Source organism: Candoia aspera, chromosome 10 (assembly GCF_035149785.1).
Source record: "Candoia aspera isolate rCanAsp1 chromosome 10, rCanAsp1.hap2, whole genome shotgun sequence".
In the NCBI taxonomy this organism is placed as follows: Eukaryota; Metazoa; Chordata; class Lepidosauria; order Squamata; family Boidae; genus Candoia; species Candoia aspera.
The window spans coordinates 10,342,225-10,358,605 of record NC_086162.1 but is presented as its reverse complement, the minus strand read 5'-3'; the positions used below and the strand labels follow the sequence as shown (position 1 = coordinate 10,358,605).

At 47.7% G+C, this 16,381-nt stretch overlaps 1 protein-coding gene across 2 annotated transcripts in view; it reads right to left on the bottom strand.

The window, feature by feature from the left end:
* The window catches only part of LDLRAP1 (low density lipoprotein receptor adaptor protein 1), a 74,543-nt gene that overhangs the window by 17,347 nt on the left and 40,815 nt on the right, over positions 1-16,381 (bottom strand). For both annotated transcript variants that reach the window (XM_063311811.1, XM_063311812.1), the window contains exons 4-6: positions 14,027-14,141; positions 7,797-7,869; positions 4,588-4,671 (exon numbers count right to left, since the gene is read on the bottom strand). In XM_063311811.1, the coding sequence (XP_063167881.1) occupies positions 4,588-4,671; positions 7,797-7,869; positions 14,027-14,141 (272 nt within the window). The remainder of the gene's footprint in view (positions 1-4,587; positions 4,672-7,796; positions 7,870-14,026; positions 14,142-16,381) is intronic.

The window sequence follows — 16,381 nt, the reverse complement described above, 5'->3', positions numbered from 1 at the left end:
AGGGGCCCCCGCGAGTCCGAAGGGCAGTACCTTGTACTGGAACGCGCCTAGGGGGCAGTTAAACGCCGTCTTCCATTCGTCCCCCTCCCTGATTCGGATGCGATAGTACGCCTCGCGCAGGTCCAATTTGGAAAAGACTTTGCCCGTGGACAGGTGGGCGAGCATGTCCTTCACCAGGGGTAAGGGGTATTTGTTGGACAGGGAAGCCGCGTTTAGGCCCCGGTAGTCGGTACAGAGCCGTAGGGTCCCGTCTTTCTTCTCCCGGAATAAGACGGGGGCTCCGACCGGTGAGCATGCTGGCTCTATGAATCCCCTGTCTAGGTTTTTATCGATGAACTCCCGGAGGGTTGCCATCTCCTTCGGGGTCATCGAATAGATCTTTGGTCTAGGTAGGGGGACGTCGGGCAGTAGGTCGATCCGGCAATCCGTCTTGCGGTGGGGGGGTAGTTGGTCTGCCTCTGCCTCTCCGAAGACCTCGGAGAAGTCGGCGTATTGTTCCGGTAGGTCTGCTGTGGTAGCGGCGTTGTCTTGTGTGGTCGCCTCCGCTCGTCCTACCGTGGGGTTGCTTTCGCCAGCTGGTACTGGTGCTCGATACTCGCCGTCGCCGAATGTGAAGGTGCGGGTCGCCCAGTTGATCCGCGGGTTGTTTTTCGCGAGCCATGGCATCCCCAGGACTGCAATGGGCCGTCCGATGGGCGTGACTACGAACGACGTGCGCTCGGTGTGAGTGCCCATTTGCAGGGTGACCGGCTCGGTTTGTAGCGTGGCTGGTTTCCCTCCCGCTGTAGAGCCGTCCAGCTGGTGGAATGCCAGCGGCGTGGGGAGGGGGAAGCAGCGGAGGTCGAGTTTGGCGACTAGGTCGGGGTGGATGAGGTTTTTTGAGCACCCCGAGTCCACTAGTGCCGCGGCCGTGGTGGCTCCGTTGCCGGCAGAGAGTTGAATTGCTGCCAATATTACGGAGCTTTTGTCGTTTCGTTGAGGTGGTCCGCGTTGCTGTCCCACCGCCTGCCTCGCCACGCGTCTCAGAGCAAGCGGGGAGCATTTCCCGCCGGCTGGTCGGGGTCGGTATTGTCCTCTTCCCCCCAGTAAGTGTCCCAGCCCTCTTCCGGTGTCGCTGTGGCCACGGTCATTCGGCGGTGAGGGGGCGGCCCCGGGTTGGGTGGTTTGGGGCTAATTTTCGGGGCGGGCTTGGGCGCGCTGGTCGGCGGTCGGTTGGCGAAGCAATCCGCCGTCTTGTGCCCTAATTTGCCACACCTCCCGCAGGGCTCCCGGTTGAACTTCTTTTTTGGGTATATGGGGCCGGCCATCCCCCCGTGTGGTGCGGGTACCTTTTTCCCGACATAGTTTGTGTCTTCCGTGGTTGTCATCAGGAAGGTGCGGTGCGCGTGTTCGGCTTTTCCCGCGAGGTGGATCCACCCGTGTAACGTTTCTGGGTCGTCGCGGTAGAGGGCCCATTGGAGAACGTCGCGGTTGAGCCCCCTTTTGAAGATTTCCAGCAGGGTGGTCTCAGACCAGTCGCAGACCTTTCCCGCGAGGGCTTTGAACTCCAGGGCGTAGTCAGGGACCGTGCGTGTGCCCTGTTTAAGTCTCTGGAGTGCGCTTTTCGCCCGTACTTTAGCTAGGGGGTCTTCGAAGTAGGTTTTCATCTCTTTGATGAAAGCAGGGAAGGTGGCGAGGGCGGGGGAGCTGGACTCGTACAGTTGGACGTACCAGTCCGCCGCCCTGTCTTGGAGTTTGATCGCCACGGCGGCGATCTTGTCGGCCTCGGAGTCATAGGAGTGTCCGTGCCTCCCCATGAACTCCCTAGCGTTGGTCACGAAAAACGAGAGTTTTGAGGGGGTCCCATCGAAGATGGGGAAGTCCTTTGGGGCCCGGGCGTTTTGTGCGGCCCCGCCTCTCGCTTCCCGGGGTGTGGTGTCGGCCGCCTGTGCCGTCTGCTGGCTCTCCGCTGGCCCGTGTGTGTTCGGTGCTTCGCTCGGGGTGTGGGCTTGTGCGGGGACGTCGTTGGGTGGCGCGGGGGGCATGAGCGCCTGGAGCATGGTCCGGAGTTCCGTCAGCTGAGCCCGCATGGCCGTGAGTTCAGCTCGTGCCTCCTCGTCCACAGCCCGCGCCGCCGCTGGGGCCGGTTCCGTTGGCGCGTCCTCGGGGGTGGGTTGCCGGTGGGGTTCATCGTCCCTCCGCCGCGGGTCCGCTTCCTCCTCCGTCTGATGGGTGTCTCCGTCGTCCTCCTCCGTGTCGAGCATCGTGGGGCTGTCGCTCCACGCCCGTTGCTGGGGTGCGATGTGGGGCGCGGGGTCCTCCGCTGGTTTCGGAAGTCGTGCTGCTCCCTCCCGCGGTCGGGTTGCCTCCGTCGCCATCTCCCCTTGGGGTTGGAGCTGAGGCTCGGGTCGGGTGGGGTGGGCGTCCATGGCTCCGGGAGTCCGCGGTGCCTCTGGCCTCGGTCGGTCCTCCTCTGTCTCTTGCCGCGCGGCTCGCCCTCCTTGCCCGCGTCGTTCCGGCCTCATCTTGCTGGTCTTCTCGCCGTCTACTCCTCCCGCGGCTCGTTGTCGTCCGGTGGGGCTCGGCGAGGCTGAGTTTATGACTCTCAGCTTTATGTCATGCGCTGCCTACCTCTGAATAACGTTCAGACACTGGTTTGCAAGCAGGCTCTGGTTTATTTCAGGGTAGGTACAACGTTGATAGAAAAAAGCTGAGAGTGACAGGAGCGCGCCGGTGCGGGGTTTAAATACCCCGCGCCGGTCAGCGCCCCCTCGCTCTCGGTCACGTCACCCCCCTTTGTCCCATGCGTTGCCCTGCCATTGGTTGAGGGTTTCCAGGATCGCCCATCCTCAGGTTTTCATTCTTCTGCTGATTGCTTTCAGCTGGGCGATCCCCGTTGTATTGCCGCTGATGGCTTGGGTGGCTCCGTGATCCGTTTAGCTATTGTTTGTTAGCCGTTAGTCGTTGTGGGTTGATGGCTACTTAACTTGTACCCCTTCACCTATTTCCTTGTCATTGTCATGAGTGCCATTGCGCTGATGACTTTAGCTCAACGGCACTCATGACAGTAATGGCGGATGCTACATCTTTTTAAAGGTGAAGAGGAAGGTAACCTTTGGCCAGGGTTTCATATGGCCTTGTTACCTCCCTTTTTTCAACCCCCTCCCCCCAGACCTTCTGATGGCACCACTGAATTTTCCATTTGAGGTAGGAACCATGCAAGAACTATAGCATGAAACTAAACTAACGTTCATGATTAAAACAACAGCAGAGGCCACCACAGAAAAAACATGAAATCCCAACTTCCCAAACATTTATGATGCAACGGTTCAGCTCCTCTTCCTTTGCAGCTTCTGACCTTTCCAAACCATTCAGCACACCCCTTAGCTGGCAGAAATTGTCCACCTCAGTTTAAAAAACAGAAGCAACTAGAAATTTTAACCTGGAAAGGTTATTGAAAATGCTCAAGAATTTGCTGCTATTTCCTCATCTGGGCAGGCTTCACCAATGAGCGAAGAATGCCGCATCACCATCCTGGCAGTCTACGCTAGTTCTCCTATGCTAAATTTAAATTTTAAGTTATTAAATTTAAATTTAAATCAATGCATAAATAAATAATACACTCCTAAGATTCTATGGAAATGAGTATCTTATTTATTTGCACTATTGGTATGCTGGCCAACACCACATCCAGGTCCTCCTCTTTCAGGACATCTAGCCCTATCTGCAGCTCTTCATTTTTCGTCACGCATGCTTGAGCTGGAGTACTGCAAATATTAAAGGCTGGAGAAAGTCCTTAGATTAGAAGCAGAGTGCTTCTTAACCTCCCCAAACCAGTTGTTCTTCAAAGGGGTGGGATTACATCTTCCAGAATTCCTAATCTGAAGACCATGCTGGCTGAAAATCCTGGGGAATCTAATCACCAAATCTGGAGACCATCAAGTTGGGTAAGAGGGCATATGCTTCATATTAGTAGGAGCCCTAATCTAATCTCTGCCACCTCCCCTTATGTAGCAGGGCTGGGGGAAAATTCCTTACTGGAGACCTAGGAGAACGTCTCCTTAGGAGATGTACTGACCCTGGGATACTGAAAGATCCTGATCTTGACCCTGAGATACTAGGGAGCTGCTTGGAGCTGGACAGTAGGGCACAAGATTTATCTCCTTAGAGATGTTTTTCATACCACTGTTTGGCTCAAGAAAGGGCTCCCAGAAGGGATCTCAAAGAAGTGTCATAAAACAGCTCCTGTTAACAGGCTTACAAATAAAGAAGAGCAGGCACTTGTCTGGGATAACAATGTCCAACTCTCTTGCCATACGTCGCGAGGGCTGGGGCCAACAGGAACTAAAGCTCAGAATATTGGAGGGCACCAGGTTGCCATTCCCGATCCAATGGATATGTAACGTCCCCCGCCTTATAGCTCTCAGACAATGCACCCATCGACCAGGAGTCTACAGAATCTATCTTGATTCCAAAAGGGAGTCACACACATGAAGTATGTTGGCCAAAGAGAGTGGTTTTGGCATTCAGATTCGACTTTCTTTCCAAGTCCCATTTCTTGGTGTAATTCAGCCAGGTTTCCCTTTTATTGAATCTTTGGTCACTTACGTCCTTTTGGGGAGGCAGAAGTATCTGAGTTTGGGCTGCTGGCGGTCTCTCCTTCCAACATGGCCTTGTCTTGCTTCTCCTTCTCTGTCAAGGTAGCAGGGGGAAGGAAGGGAAGCAAAGATCTCATCAGCTTCTTTGTCAGGTTCAAGATCACAAGCTACAAAACTGCATTATACCCTATAACCAGGTAAACAGGGTGGGGTTTTTTGTCTTGAGTCCTGTGCTCTGTCTTTGAGCCCTAGAAGGGAGTTAGTGAATGATAACACAACCCCAGAGAGGAAGGAGCAGACAATTTAATCTCTTTTTGTGTAGGGGGTGGGTGGGTTTAGAGGTAGAACAGGTGCCTTAAACCTTGCAGAGACGCAGGGCTTCCATTTTACCTCTTAATCCACCCAAAGTGGGAAAAATCAGCTCATTTTGAGGAGAGTTGGTTATCTGGAGGGAACCAATGTTTGCTTTCAGTTTCTACAAGATTTAAGCCACCCATTTTGTCCCCTCAAGCTGTCCAACCTACTGCAGGCAAACAATGTATTTAAACACGTTTTGAAAACTCCCCACCCAACTTGGGGTATATAAATGGACCCTTAGGGGCCTGCCTGTGTCCACTGCAACCTTACAACATTCTATTCCATCTCCTGGCTGGAAAAGTCAAACCTGCTCCCACAGACACATCCACAGAGCTCTCAAGAGGGACAGAGCTGACAGTGTCCTCCTTATGGTAGGCTCATAGGGGGAACAGCCAACACTAATGTCCTCTAATGCTCCTGATGCAGCACTGCATTGTGGGAAATGGAAACAACAGCTCCATATAGATCACACTGCCCAGAGTGACCGCCCATAGGGGCATTGTGGGAAAATAAAAATGGCAGCTATTTGACTGACTACTGCAGAGCACTGGGAAAACTTTTTTAAAGGGGAGGGCTGGGAACTGTTTTTGGCAAATGGTCCAATAATGCTAGTCTAAAACAGGAATAACTTCCCAACAAAAATCTTACCAGTGTGCAAACCTATTCATGAATAGATATTAATGCCCACATTACACTATGTAATGTGCGGTATATCTTAATGGCCCCATAGCTACAGAAGTTGAATCCAGACCCTTTTCTCATTCATTCTGCATTTTGGTCACCTTAACTCAGGGAAGGAGCCTACGCTGGTCTACCTAGAGTTCCCAATGCTGAAGGTCTAACGTCAGCGGAGGACGGGAGTGATTTTATGGAGATGCGCTCTTGTGAATTTCTGGCAAGAGGACATTCCAGGTGGAAAATGTTTCTGGGAGGTCTGGAGCTCCCCGTACGCAGAACGGGTGCCCCTCTGGGGCTACTCAGTGGCAGAGGCCTGGGAGGAGCAAAATGAGGAAGGAAAGGACTCCCAAGCCAATCTCCCTCCTATACACCCATCAACCTTTTACCCTTTGCAATTGTTGAACAAGTGTGGCAAGCAGAGAGGGCTTCTCATACCAGCATGATGCCAAGCCTGGGGAAGCCATTTGATCAAGACTACGGTCAACCTGGAATGTTTCTGACATGCCTGCAGCTGCCCCAGCCAACCCACCACCGACTAAGAGACAGATGGTTTCTCTGCGGTCAACACACTCTCCATTAGTACCATGCGGTCAACACAGCCAGAAGCCCTGGCTGAATGCATTCCCTCAATATGTATAGGGGAGTGTGTTTGTGTGTGTGCAACAATGAGGGATAGAAAGTGCTTGGGCACTAGCCTGGCAACTATTTTCCCACTCCTCTCAACCTAACCAAGGGTAGGGCTGGATGACAAGCAACAATCCCCATGATCCCGTCCCATGGAGGGAGACCTGTGTCCGACAAAAAAGAAGAGTGGGCAACTCACACTCCTTGGATTGCAGGTCCTCTCTGGCAACTTCCCCTTAAGAGTACTCTGCCAAAACTTGGGAGTAAACCACCCAACAACATTTGTAGTGCTCTCCTGGATTTTCTTCAAGATCAGAATCAAAACGACTGTGCAAATCCTTCTGTAAGTTTAATGCCCTTTTTTACCTGCCACAGCCCAAAGCCCTTCAAACAAAGATCAACAAAGTGAAGGAGGCTCCCAGTATGCAAAAATGGTGCCCCTGAAATTTGGGAGCAAAGTAGCCTGTTTTGGGCAGCGGAAGGTTTTATTTTCTCCCCAGTAAGGATGGAAATCGCAGAGTGAGGCCTCTGGAAGACAGCCCTTAACTCTCCGTCCCAGTAATGTGTTACGTTTGAGCATTTTGCTGATGAATTAGGGTGGTGCATTTTGGGACCATTTAGAGGGGTTGGGGGGGGGCAGGTTTACAAGGTAGAAATGGGAACTGTTTAACTCCAAGAGGTTGCCCGCTCTCAACACATGCAGGGACAGTGGTGCACAAAATATTTGGAATTTGAAACGGCCTGAGCTCAAAGCACTCCATTTCAAGCTTGAAAGAACAATTCAAGTGCAAACCTACCTCACCAGAAATATTCCAAGCTCAAAACCAGAAACACCTCTTTTGAAACCGGAAACACCCCTTTCTAATGGGGAATGACACCTGGAACACTTCAGAATCGTTGGAGAAGTGGAAGAACACTGCCCTACTTACAGTCAGATCCACCCCTTTCAAAGTCAAACTTTGTGTCCAATTTTAAGTTCTGTGCACCTCTGCACAGGATGATCTCTCCAGGTGACCTTAGCCTTCAGCTTGGCTTGGTCCCAAGTTGAACAGGCCTTGGATGACAATAACAAAACTCTGACCTTGGCTCGGGAGCTAATTCAATGGAGGAGCTTCCAGACCAAGTGCAAGGGCAGACCTACGCTCAGCCCGCTACATCCTCCATTCAGGTGCCAACACCATGAACAAAATAGCAGTCCTAAGCATTAAACATCAGCAAACTGCTGAGAGGTGGAAAGGGGTAAATACACAAGTTGGAGGAATCCTGGAGCACTGCAGCACCCCCACAGCTCAGCAATCTGCCATCAGCATCTTGAGAAACACCACACTTAGAGGAGCAAATCAGTCCAAATTTGATGCAACACTCTCCCCTGCAGCGTCATAAATGCACTGACAAAGAAATAAACAATGTCTGGTGAACCATGAGAAAGTCATCCATTAAGAACAACAATGAAAAAGCAAAAAAAAATAAAAAAAAAATACTGCAGCTCTCACCCCTCTGCCCTGTTATTTGACTATATAGGGAGAACGTTGCAAAGGAGTAGCCGAATTTCACACTCACCTTCCTTGGATGCCTGCCAAAATTCAAATGCTACTTTGAACGCCTGAGCAACCGTGAGTGTGACAGCTTGGGCCTGGATGGCGGGGGGGGGAAGCAGATACAACAGCAATTATAATGGTACACTAATAGGCAGTTCCTTGCACAGATTTAAATCATGCAAAGGAGAGATGTTAAACCAGGAAACTCATTCCTCATTACACAGCTCTATAGGTCCCACACCAGTTAAGACTTAATTCAATAGTGACGCTGGCAGCCTTGGCTACTGAGACCCAAAGAGGCAACTCCAGAAATCCTCGGGTAAATTCACACAATTCTTTGAAAGGCTTGTCTTTTCTTCCCTTCTTTGAAGAAAAAGAGGGGAGTTTATGGAGGATAATCTGAATTGCTCTGCATACAGCAGGCTGTTTAAAAAAAAAAAATCCCACCCAATCCACCTTTTTTTAGAACATAAGCCAGCAAAGATGCAGTGGTTAAAGAAGGATTGGAAAGGAAAAGGAAACAGCTTTGTCCTAGTCCCTAACTCTCAGCTCAACCTACCTGAGAGACCCCAGAAATGGAAGGAGGGATGTAAATCTAGCAAATAATGTTTTGAATAAATAAACCTGTTAAGGAAAACGTCCAAAGGGCAATTGGACATGCAACCATAGCTGAGTTTTGCTCCCTTCTGTAATACATTCTGTTCCTTTCATTAGTCCAGTGTTTTTCAACCTTGGAAGCTTGAAGATATGTGGACTTCAACTCCCAGAATTCCTGAGCCAGTGTGCTGGCTGGAGAATTCTGGGAGTTGAAGTCCATGCATCTTCAAGTTGCCATGGTTGAGAAACACTGCATTAGTTTTTACATAAGTTTATGCATTTAAACTTTTTAAAAAATTAGTTCACCTAAAGATTAAATTGACAGGATTAAAACTATGAACTAATAGTTCCATAGCTGAATATTTGTAGCTCAGGATTGAACTGTGGAGGCCTTGGGGCTCTCCGAGCCTTATTTTCTTGCAGATGTTTCATTGCCAGACTAGGCAACATCTTCAGTGCGAACTAAAGGATGTTGCCTAGTCTGGCAATGAAACGTCTGCAAGAAAACAACAAGGCTCAGAGAGCACCAAGGACTCCACAGTTTCATAGCTCTCACTGCTCAGGTATTATACAGCTCCTTCTGCTTGCCTTTATGCCACATTAACTCCAATTGCAACGTGGTTGCATCACAACTCAAAGAGATCTTCATGCGGGGAATATTTTGCTAACTTCTGATCAGAGTTCAACTTTCTCCTCTGCTCTAAAGTCATTAACTAAGCTTGCTCAATTCCCTTATTCTTAAGTCCTGCAACAGCCTGGGCTGGCTTCACTCTTTCACTGCTTACTCATGGCAGGGAGCGGGCAACTTGTGGTTACTGAGTTGGCTTTGTGCTTTCGAAAGCCCCCTCCTGCAGGAATTAGACAGCTAAAATTCAACAGCAAATTGCTGAACAGCAGTGGTGCAATTTCTGGTGGGAAAGAAATAACAGAACATTGGGAAAACTGAAAAGAAAAAAAATGGACAGGAAAAGATGCATTCTGAGAAGGAAAAGACCACCAAAGTAGGGTGTGGAGTGAGGGAAATGAGGAGTGCAACACCAGGGAACATCAACAACCCTACCAGCACTGCTGCCTTGGTCCATGTTTCTTCCTGCCTCATGTCTTTTAGGTCTTCAAGCTGAAATCCCCCCCGCCATCCATCCATCCATCCATCCCCCCATCCCCCCATCCCCCCATCCATCCATCCCCCCATCCCCCCATCCCCCCATCCATCCATCCATCCATCCATCCATCCATCCATAGTGGTCTCTCTTTCTAAACAGACATAAATATACACACAAGGGTCCTTTCCACCAGGAGTAACCTTGTACATATCTTTTACACCCAAGAGAGCAGGTTCATGACTTGGGGTTTCTCCTGGATTCATGACAAGTGGAGCCCATGGCTGGGAGGGTCTTTGCCCAAAGAGTGGCAACATTCATGCATTCTGCTAAGCCACAGCATGGTGTGTTTGGTTTTAGTTCAGCTTGTTTTATTGAAACAAGCCACTGTAGCTTGAAAGCTGTGGTTTGTTTAACCTGCTGCACAAGCAAACCCAGAACATGTTCTTCATTTCAGATTTTAACTTGTTAAGAAAGTTAAAGCAATGGTGTTCCCTGTAGTAACATATGGCTGCAAGAGCTGGACCATAAGGAAGGCTGAGAGAAGCAAGATAGATGCTTTGGAACTGTGGTGTTGGAGGAAAATTCTGAGAGTGCCTTGGACTGCCAGAAGATCAAACCAGTCCATCTTCCAGGAAATAAAGCCAGACTGCTCACTTGAGGGAATGATATTAAAGGCAAAACTGAAATACTCTGGCCACATAATGAGAAGACAGGACACCCTGGAGAAGATGCTGATGCTAGGGAGAGTAGAGGGCAAAAGGAAGAGGGGCCGACCAAGGGCAAGGTGGATGGATGATATTCTAGAGGTGACGGACTCGTCCCTGGGGGAGCTGGGGGTGTTGACGACCGACAGGAAGCTCTGATGTGGGCTGGTCCATGAGGTCACGAAGAGTCGGAAGCGACTAAATGAATAAGCAACAAAAGAAAGAAAAGCCCAGGATCTTGATCTAGGTCAAATGCTAAATGAATCACATATGTTCCTGTTGTTGTTGTTGTTGTTTTAGCTAACACCATTAGGAGGACGAACCAAATGAAAGCAATTTAGCATCATACACAGTTGTGTACTTGGATAATATGTACAGGGCAGAACTCAAGAACTATAATTCACCCCAAGACAGGAGCTTTCACTAAGGAAGTTATGACAAATAAATGGAGAGGTAGAGAATTTTACACACACACGTTTTGTTTTCTTATAAATTAATGGGTGTGGTAAACCAACCCAAAAAACTGTGTGATGCTCATGAAAAGCTTGGACTTAGCATCCTCCTTCCAGCCTGTAAAACCTCTCACCTGTTAGCTAGCAGACATATTGGACAGACCAGAGAGAAGGGGCTATTTAGAAGCAGAGACAAAACTTGTGGCTGTGCCAGTGTGACACGAAAGGAAAAAGAGATTTTGTCAGAGCCATTTAAATCTTTGGTGAAAGAGCAAAGCACTTTTTTATGATGGGGGAAAAAAAACCATCTCCTTAAATATGGTAATTAAGTATGAAACTCTTCACAGCTGTTTACAATTTCAGCTGTCACATTCAAATCAAGCTTAATAGACCCAGATAATGTTGTGAATTGCCCAGGCACTAAAAATACAGAGTAATTATATGCCAGAGATGTGAAAAATAGACATAAAGAGTCCACGCCCCAAAGACGTGCACCCTCTCCTCATATTTCAGTAATGTCAAATTAGCACACTTTTTTTGTCAAGGGAAAAAAGAAGGAGAGGGAAGACACCTTTTGCAGTGAAAGTCTTCAAGGACATTTGAAAGCCACACTGAAATCAGAACTACAGGTAGTTCTCGACTTACGACCACAATTGGGACTGGAACTTCTGTTGCTAAGCGATGCAGCCATTAAGTGAGTCACGCCTGATTTTACAAACTTTTTTACTGCAGTCGTTAAGCAAATCACACTGTCATGAGCACTGATGGTGAGCAGGAGGGGGCCCCTATCCAGGGGGGAAAATGCATGCGTAGTAGCGAGAATTTGAGCTGTCATTCAAAGAGACACAGAACAGACCAGCCTTGACTTTTGGGGCTTATTTGTATGGGTTTTCTCACGCTTCTTCAGTTTGTTAGGATTTTCTGTCTACTGTAGCAGTAATAAAACACAACAGACCTATTCCTCGTCTCGGCATGGTTCCTGCTTGTCAGGACACACACAGTCATTAAGCAAATCTGGCTTCCCCCATTGACTTTGCTTGTCAGAAGCCCCCTGGGAAGGTTGCAAATGGTGATCACATGACCCAGGGATGCTGCAGCCATTATAAACACATGCTGGTTGCCAGATCACATGACTGCAGGATTACTGTGACAGCCGCAAGTGAGAGGACCAGTTGCAAGTCGCTTTTTTCAGTGCCGTCGTAACTTTGAACGATCGTTAAACGAATGGTTGTAAGTCAAAGACTACCTGTAGCAGTTAGGAAGATTGATGGGGGGTTGATCTCATAAAGCAAATCAAAGAAAACCTAACTCCTTCCAAATCAAAATCCCTGTATTGATGGGGAAAAAATTAGCACGGAAGGATCTGGGAAAGAAGAGTTCCAAACTCTGAGACTGATGATTTTCAACCTTTCCTGCAACTAAATATAGCCAGTGAACAAAAGTATAGGCTGAACTGGGAAAGAGAAGTGGGGGGTCCTTCCCCAGATGGATCTTGATCTGAGCTGGAAAAGTATTCCGGGCATGCAGAGGAAAAGCTTTTACCATAAAAAACCTGAAGTTAGTATGAAGCCTGATCCAAAGATCTTCTCTTTGCTTCCTCTTGCTCCCACCCCACTTTTCTCTAGAGGGATCCTCAGCCATATTGCACTGTGTGGGGCATCCCAGCTGCCCCCAAATGCCAGGCTGGCTGCTTTTCAGATGCAGGAGTTCCAGCAGGAAAGCAGCAGATGCATCTGTCAGAAGGAGCCCCCAAGAGTGTAGCCTCGGTGGTAAGCGACACCATATGCAACCATGGCCAGCCTTCAGACCATGGCTGATGAGAGTGGGCAGCTTATTGCAAGGGTCAGGACGGAGGAATCTCCATAAAGGGTGTTTGGATGAGCCAAGGGGGTTATCCTGCCATCTGGGAAAGCCAACCCTGAAGACCACAGACCTCTTCTGTTGTGGTCCCCAAGCAACCCTGCCTCTGGCTGTGGATGGAGCCTCTAGGTTTCCTGACCAGCAGCCACTGAATGCCCATCTTCCATCTCCAAGGCTCCTGATATCCTCTTTGCAGTCTCCATCCAGGTGCTTTTGCTGCTGCACCCTAGTTACCCCACTGCAAGCAGGTGCAGGGCTTATGATGCCCTGTTTGAACTCCATCTCATGTCCCTCACGCCCTTGTGACCTCTCGTCTGGATTACTGCACGGCGCTCTACATAGGACTGCCCCTGAAGAACATTCGGAAGCTTCAACTGGTGCAGAATGCAGTAGCACAGGTAGCAAATGGCACCGGTTATTCAGTGCATGTGACACCACTAACTCTGTGAGCTGCATGGGCTGCCAGTGTGCTTCTTGGTGCCATTCAAGGGGCTGGTTGTCACTTTTAAAGCCCTTCATGGCTTGGGACAGGTTACTTGAGGGACCGTCTCTCCCCAGTTGTTTCTACCTGTCCAATCCGGTCAGGCAGAATGGGCATGGTTTGGATCCCGTCGGCCAAAGAATGCCGGTTGGCAGGGCCTATAAGACGTGCGTTTTCTGCCGTAGCACCTGCCTTATGGAACGTTCTCCTTCTGGACATTGGGATAGCCCTGATGTGCTGGCCTTTCATAAGGCCCCAAAGACCTGGCTCTGGGTCTGGGCCTGGGCCCCAGAGTGCCTGCAGGGACCCGCTCCTTGCTAATAGGGTATGATATTTTCTCAGCTGCTGTGTATTTTAATTTTTGTAATGCTTGTAATTGTTTTTATTTTAATTGTTTGCTCCCGAGTTACTTGTTGAGATGGGCAGCCATATAAATGGAAGGAAGGAAGGAAGGAAGGAAGGAAGGAAGGAAGGAAGGAAGGAAGGAAGGAAGGAAGGAAGGAAGGAAGGAAGGAAGGAACAAAAACATACATCTCATCAGTGGCTTCTCCAGTTAATATTGACTATTTTCTTCCATGGCGGGTAGTGCCGAATCTTTCCATCATGAAGGAAAGGTTGGTGAAATGGACAGAACTTGCTGAGATGGACAAACTGGCTTCCTTGATTAGAGAAAGGACGCTATCTACATTTATTGGCGGCTGGAAACCCCTTATGGACTTTTTGCGTAAAAAAGGGGAAAAAAACGAACTTGATTTATGGTTTTGATGATTAGACAGGATAGATTATAGAAAGAAGAGAGTCATGATGTAACTTTAGAGACAGAGGTTAAAATATAATTGTAATAACTGCTGTGAAGAACATCAGAAGCTCTTTCTTTATATCTTTTTTATCTATCTTTTTTCCTATTTTCTTTTCTTACTGTACTTTTAGCTTTTTCTGTTGTTTCTCTCTTTCTCATTTTCTTTGTTCTAATTTAATTTGTATTAGTTCTTATTATTATTTTAAAACTTTTAATAAAAATTATATATAATACATATATATATAAAAATACTGACCATTTTCTTCTTGGAACAGAGGAAAGCGTGACACTCCAGGTTCTCATTGTGCTGGCTCTGGGCAATGTAGGCAAATACTTTATCATGTACTTTGTCTGCTGTACAGTAGGATATCCTGTGAACATTGAGAAGAAGGGAGGGAGGAAGGGAGGGAGGGAAGGAAGGAAGGGAGAAGGGAGGGAGGGAAGGAAGGAAGGGGAAGATGACCAACCCTTTCAGCTAACCACACACTGACATGAAGTCCTTCCTCATTTCCACAATTCCTCCATTAAAGCTTCACAGGCAAATCAGGGATGATGGTGCTTTATCCCTGCACTGTGTCTTTTAAAAATACAGTTCCATTTTTACGTGTAAGCTACTCCAACAGTGAGTTCAGATTAAAGATGTCTCTCTTAAAATCATCTCTGCTGCACTCTTTATGAGAATGACATCAAGCAGTAGCAAAAATGCTAGATCACTGCAATGTGTTTGGCACAAAGCTGCCTTTAAATATGATTTGGAAACACAGCTGTTCAAGTCTGGGAGCTGAGCAGCCAAAGCATTTAATACCTATTTTGTACTACCGCAATTAGCTACCTATTGATTTTCCTATTTTCCTGTTAAGGTGTCATTTAAAATTCTAAACATGACCCTTTCTTGCCAGGCTTGGGCTGATTATCTGAATAACCGTCTGCATTCCCATGCTTTTACCCAGAGCGGGAGGTTGGCACATTGGGATCTTCTGAATCCCCAACCATCCCCCAAAGGAACGCCTGCCCATCCTAACCCAGAGACAGCATCTGACTCTTCAGACTCTGATATCAGCCAACCAACGATACAAGTTCCTATCGATCAGGAATGTAGAGCTGGCCTTGAGGAAGGTATCAAAAAGCCATTAGGAAGACGCAATCATACAATCCAGAGGTAGAAGCAAGCGTGAGAAAGGAACTCAGAACAACTGCACCTTGATATTTTTTTAATGTAAGATGGGACAGAGAGAAACTTGAACAGGCTTGCAAGGTTCTAAATAACAACCAACAACAACAAAGCGTTCCTGGAATCCTCACTGTGCCTGTTTCTTGACCTGGCCTACATGGAAGGGTTGACCTCAATTTTGAAAGATCTCTCACTGTTCCATCTTGTTCTTAACAAAATTAAAGTGGGGTTATTGCAACATTCTTTCTCAAACTTCCTTCAATTTCTGGATTGTGTAATCTTTTTTCCAAGTCTCTCCTTAATGGCTCTTTCACACCTTCCCCAAGGTCAGCTCTGCCTTCCTTTACAATAGGGAAGCCACCAGACCTGACTTCTAAAGGGCAGCAGAGCCCCCTTGCCCTCATCAGATGACACTGCTGTGACAGGAACAGGTGCTTGGACACACGTTCCTCTTCACTGCTTCCCTTCCTGTGCCTCTGATGGCAGGAATGGCTTTTTAACATTCACTGATTTATCACACCCGCACACCACCAAATCTGACACAACCCACATAAGTTTACAATGTACATAAATATGGGGGAAAACATAGCAGTTTTAGATGTAAATGTGATGTTGAATTATACTCCCCAAACACAGAATTTGAAATTTCATGAGCCTGGAGGTTGGCAGACAGAATTATCCCATATATGTGGAAAGAAAACTCCAGATGTCAAAGCCTGGATTCAAGAGATGTGTTTGTTGTTGATTTCCAGAATGTCTTTATATTGTAATAATGGGAAGATGGAACACAGTGTTTCTGCATGGTCTACATTTAATAATACGTTAAAGGACTGAGCTAGTTGTATATTATAATTATACGATTCTTTTTGTTTCTTTTTCTTACATTTTAATTCTAATCACTATTGTGCTTTGTTAATGTGTTACCACAGTTGTATCATTTTATCTTTGTTAAATTCCCCAGTAGTAATAATAAAAAATAAAGTACAAGAATCCATAAACACAAACCAAATACACAACAATGAAACAATAAAATTAATAAAAGAGTAACCGCAAGTGCTGGTACAGTCAGTCATTGTAACACAGCATCAAAAGCTTTGCGTAAGAGTTCTTGCTTGTCAGCCTTACGGAATGATGGCTGGGCAGTGCCAACAGAACCTCCATGGGAAGGTTGTACCACGAAGTGACAGCCACAACTGAATAACACTCTCTACAGATGTAATGGTATGTGGGAAAGACCCTGGGAGACTGGGTGAAGAGAAGTTACCTAGGGAACGGTCAGATAAGAGAGGGCATAGCCCGCAGCTGCATAATGGGAGAAAGAGGCTCAGGAGGGACCCTCCCTAATTTCTCAGGCTGTAAAGGTGACTGTGGGAGATTTGTACTTTCAGACTTGCAAGGGTCTGTTAATGTAGCCTTACGATAAAGTGGAATTAGCTCATC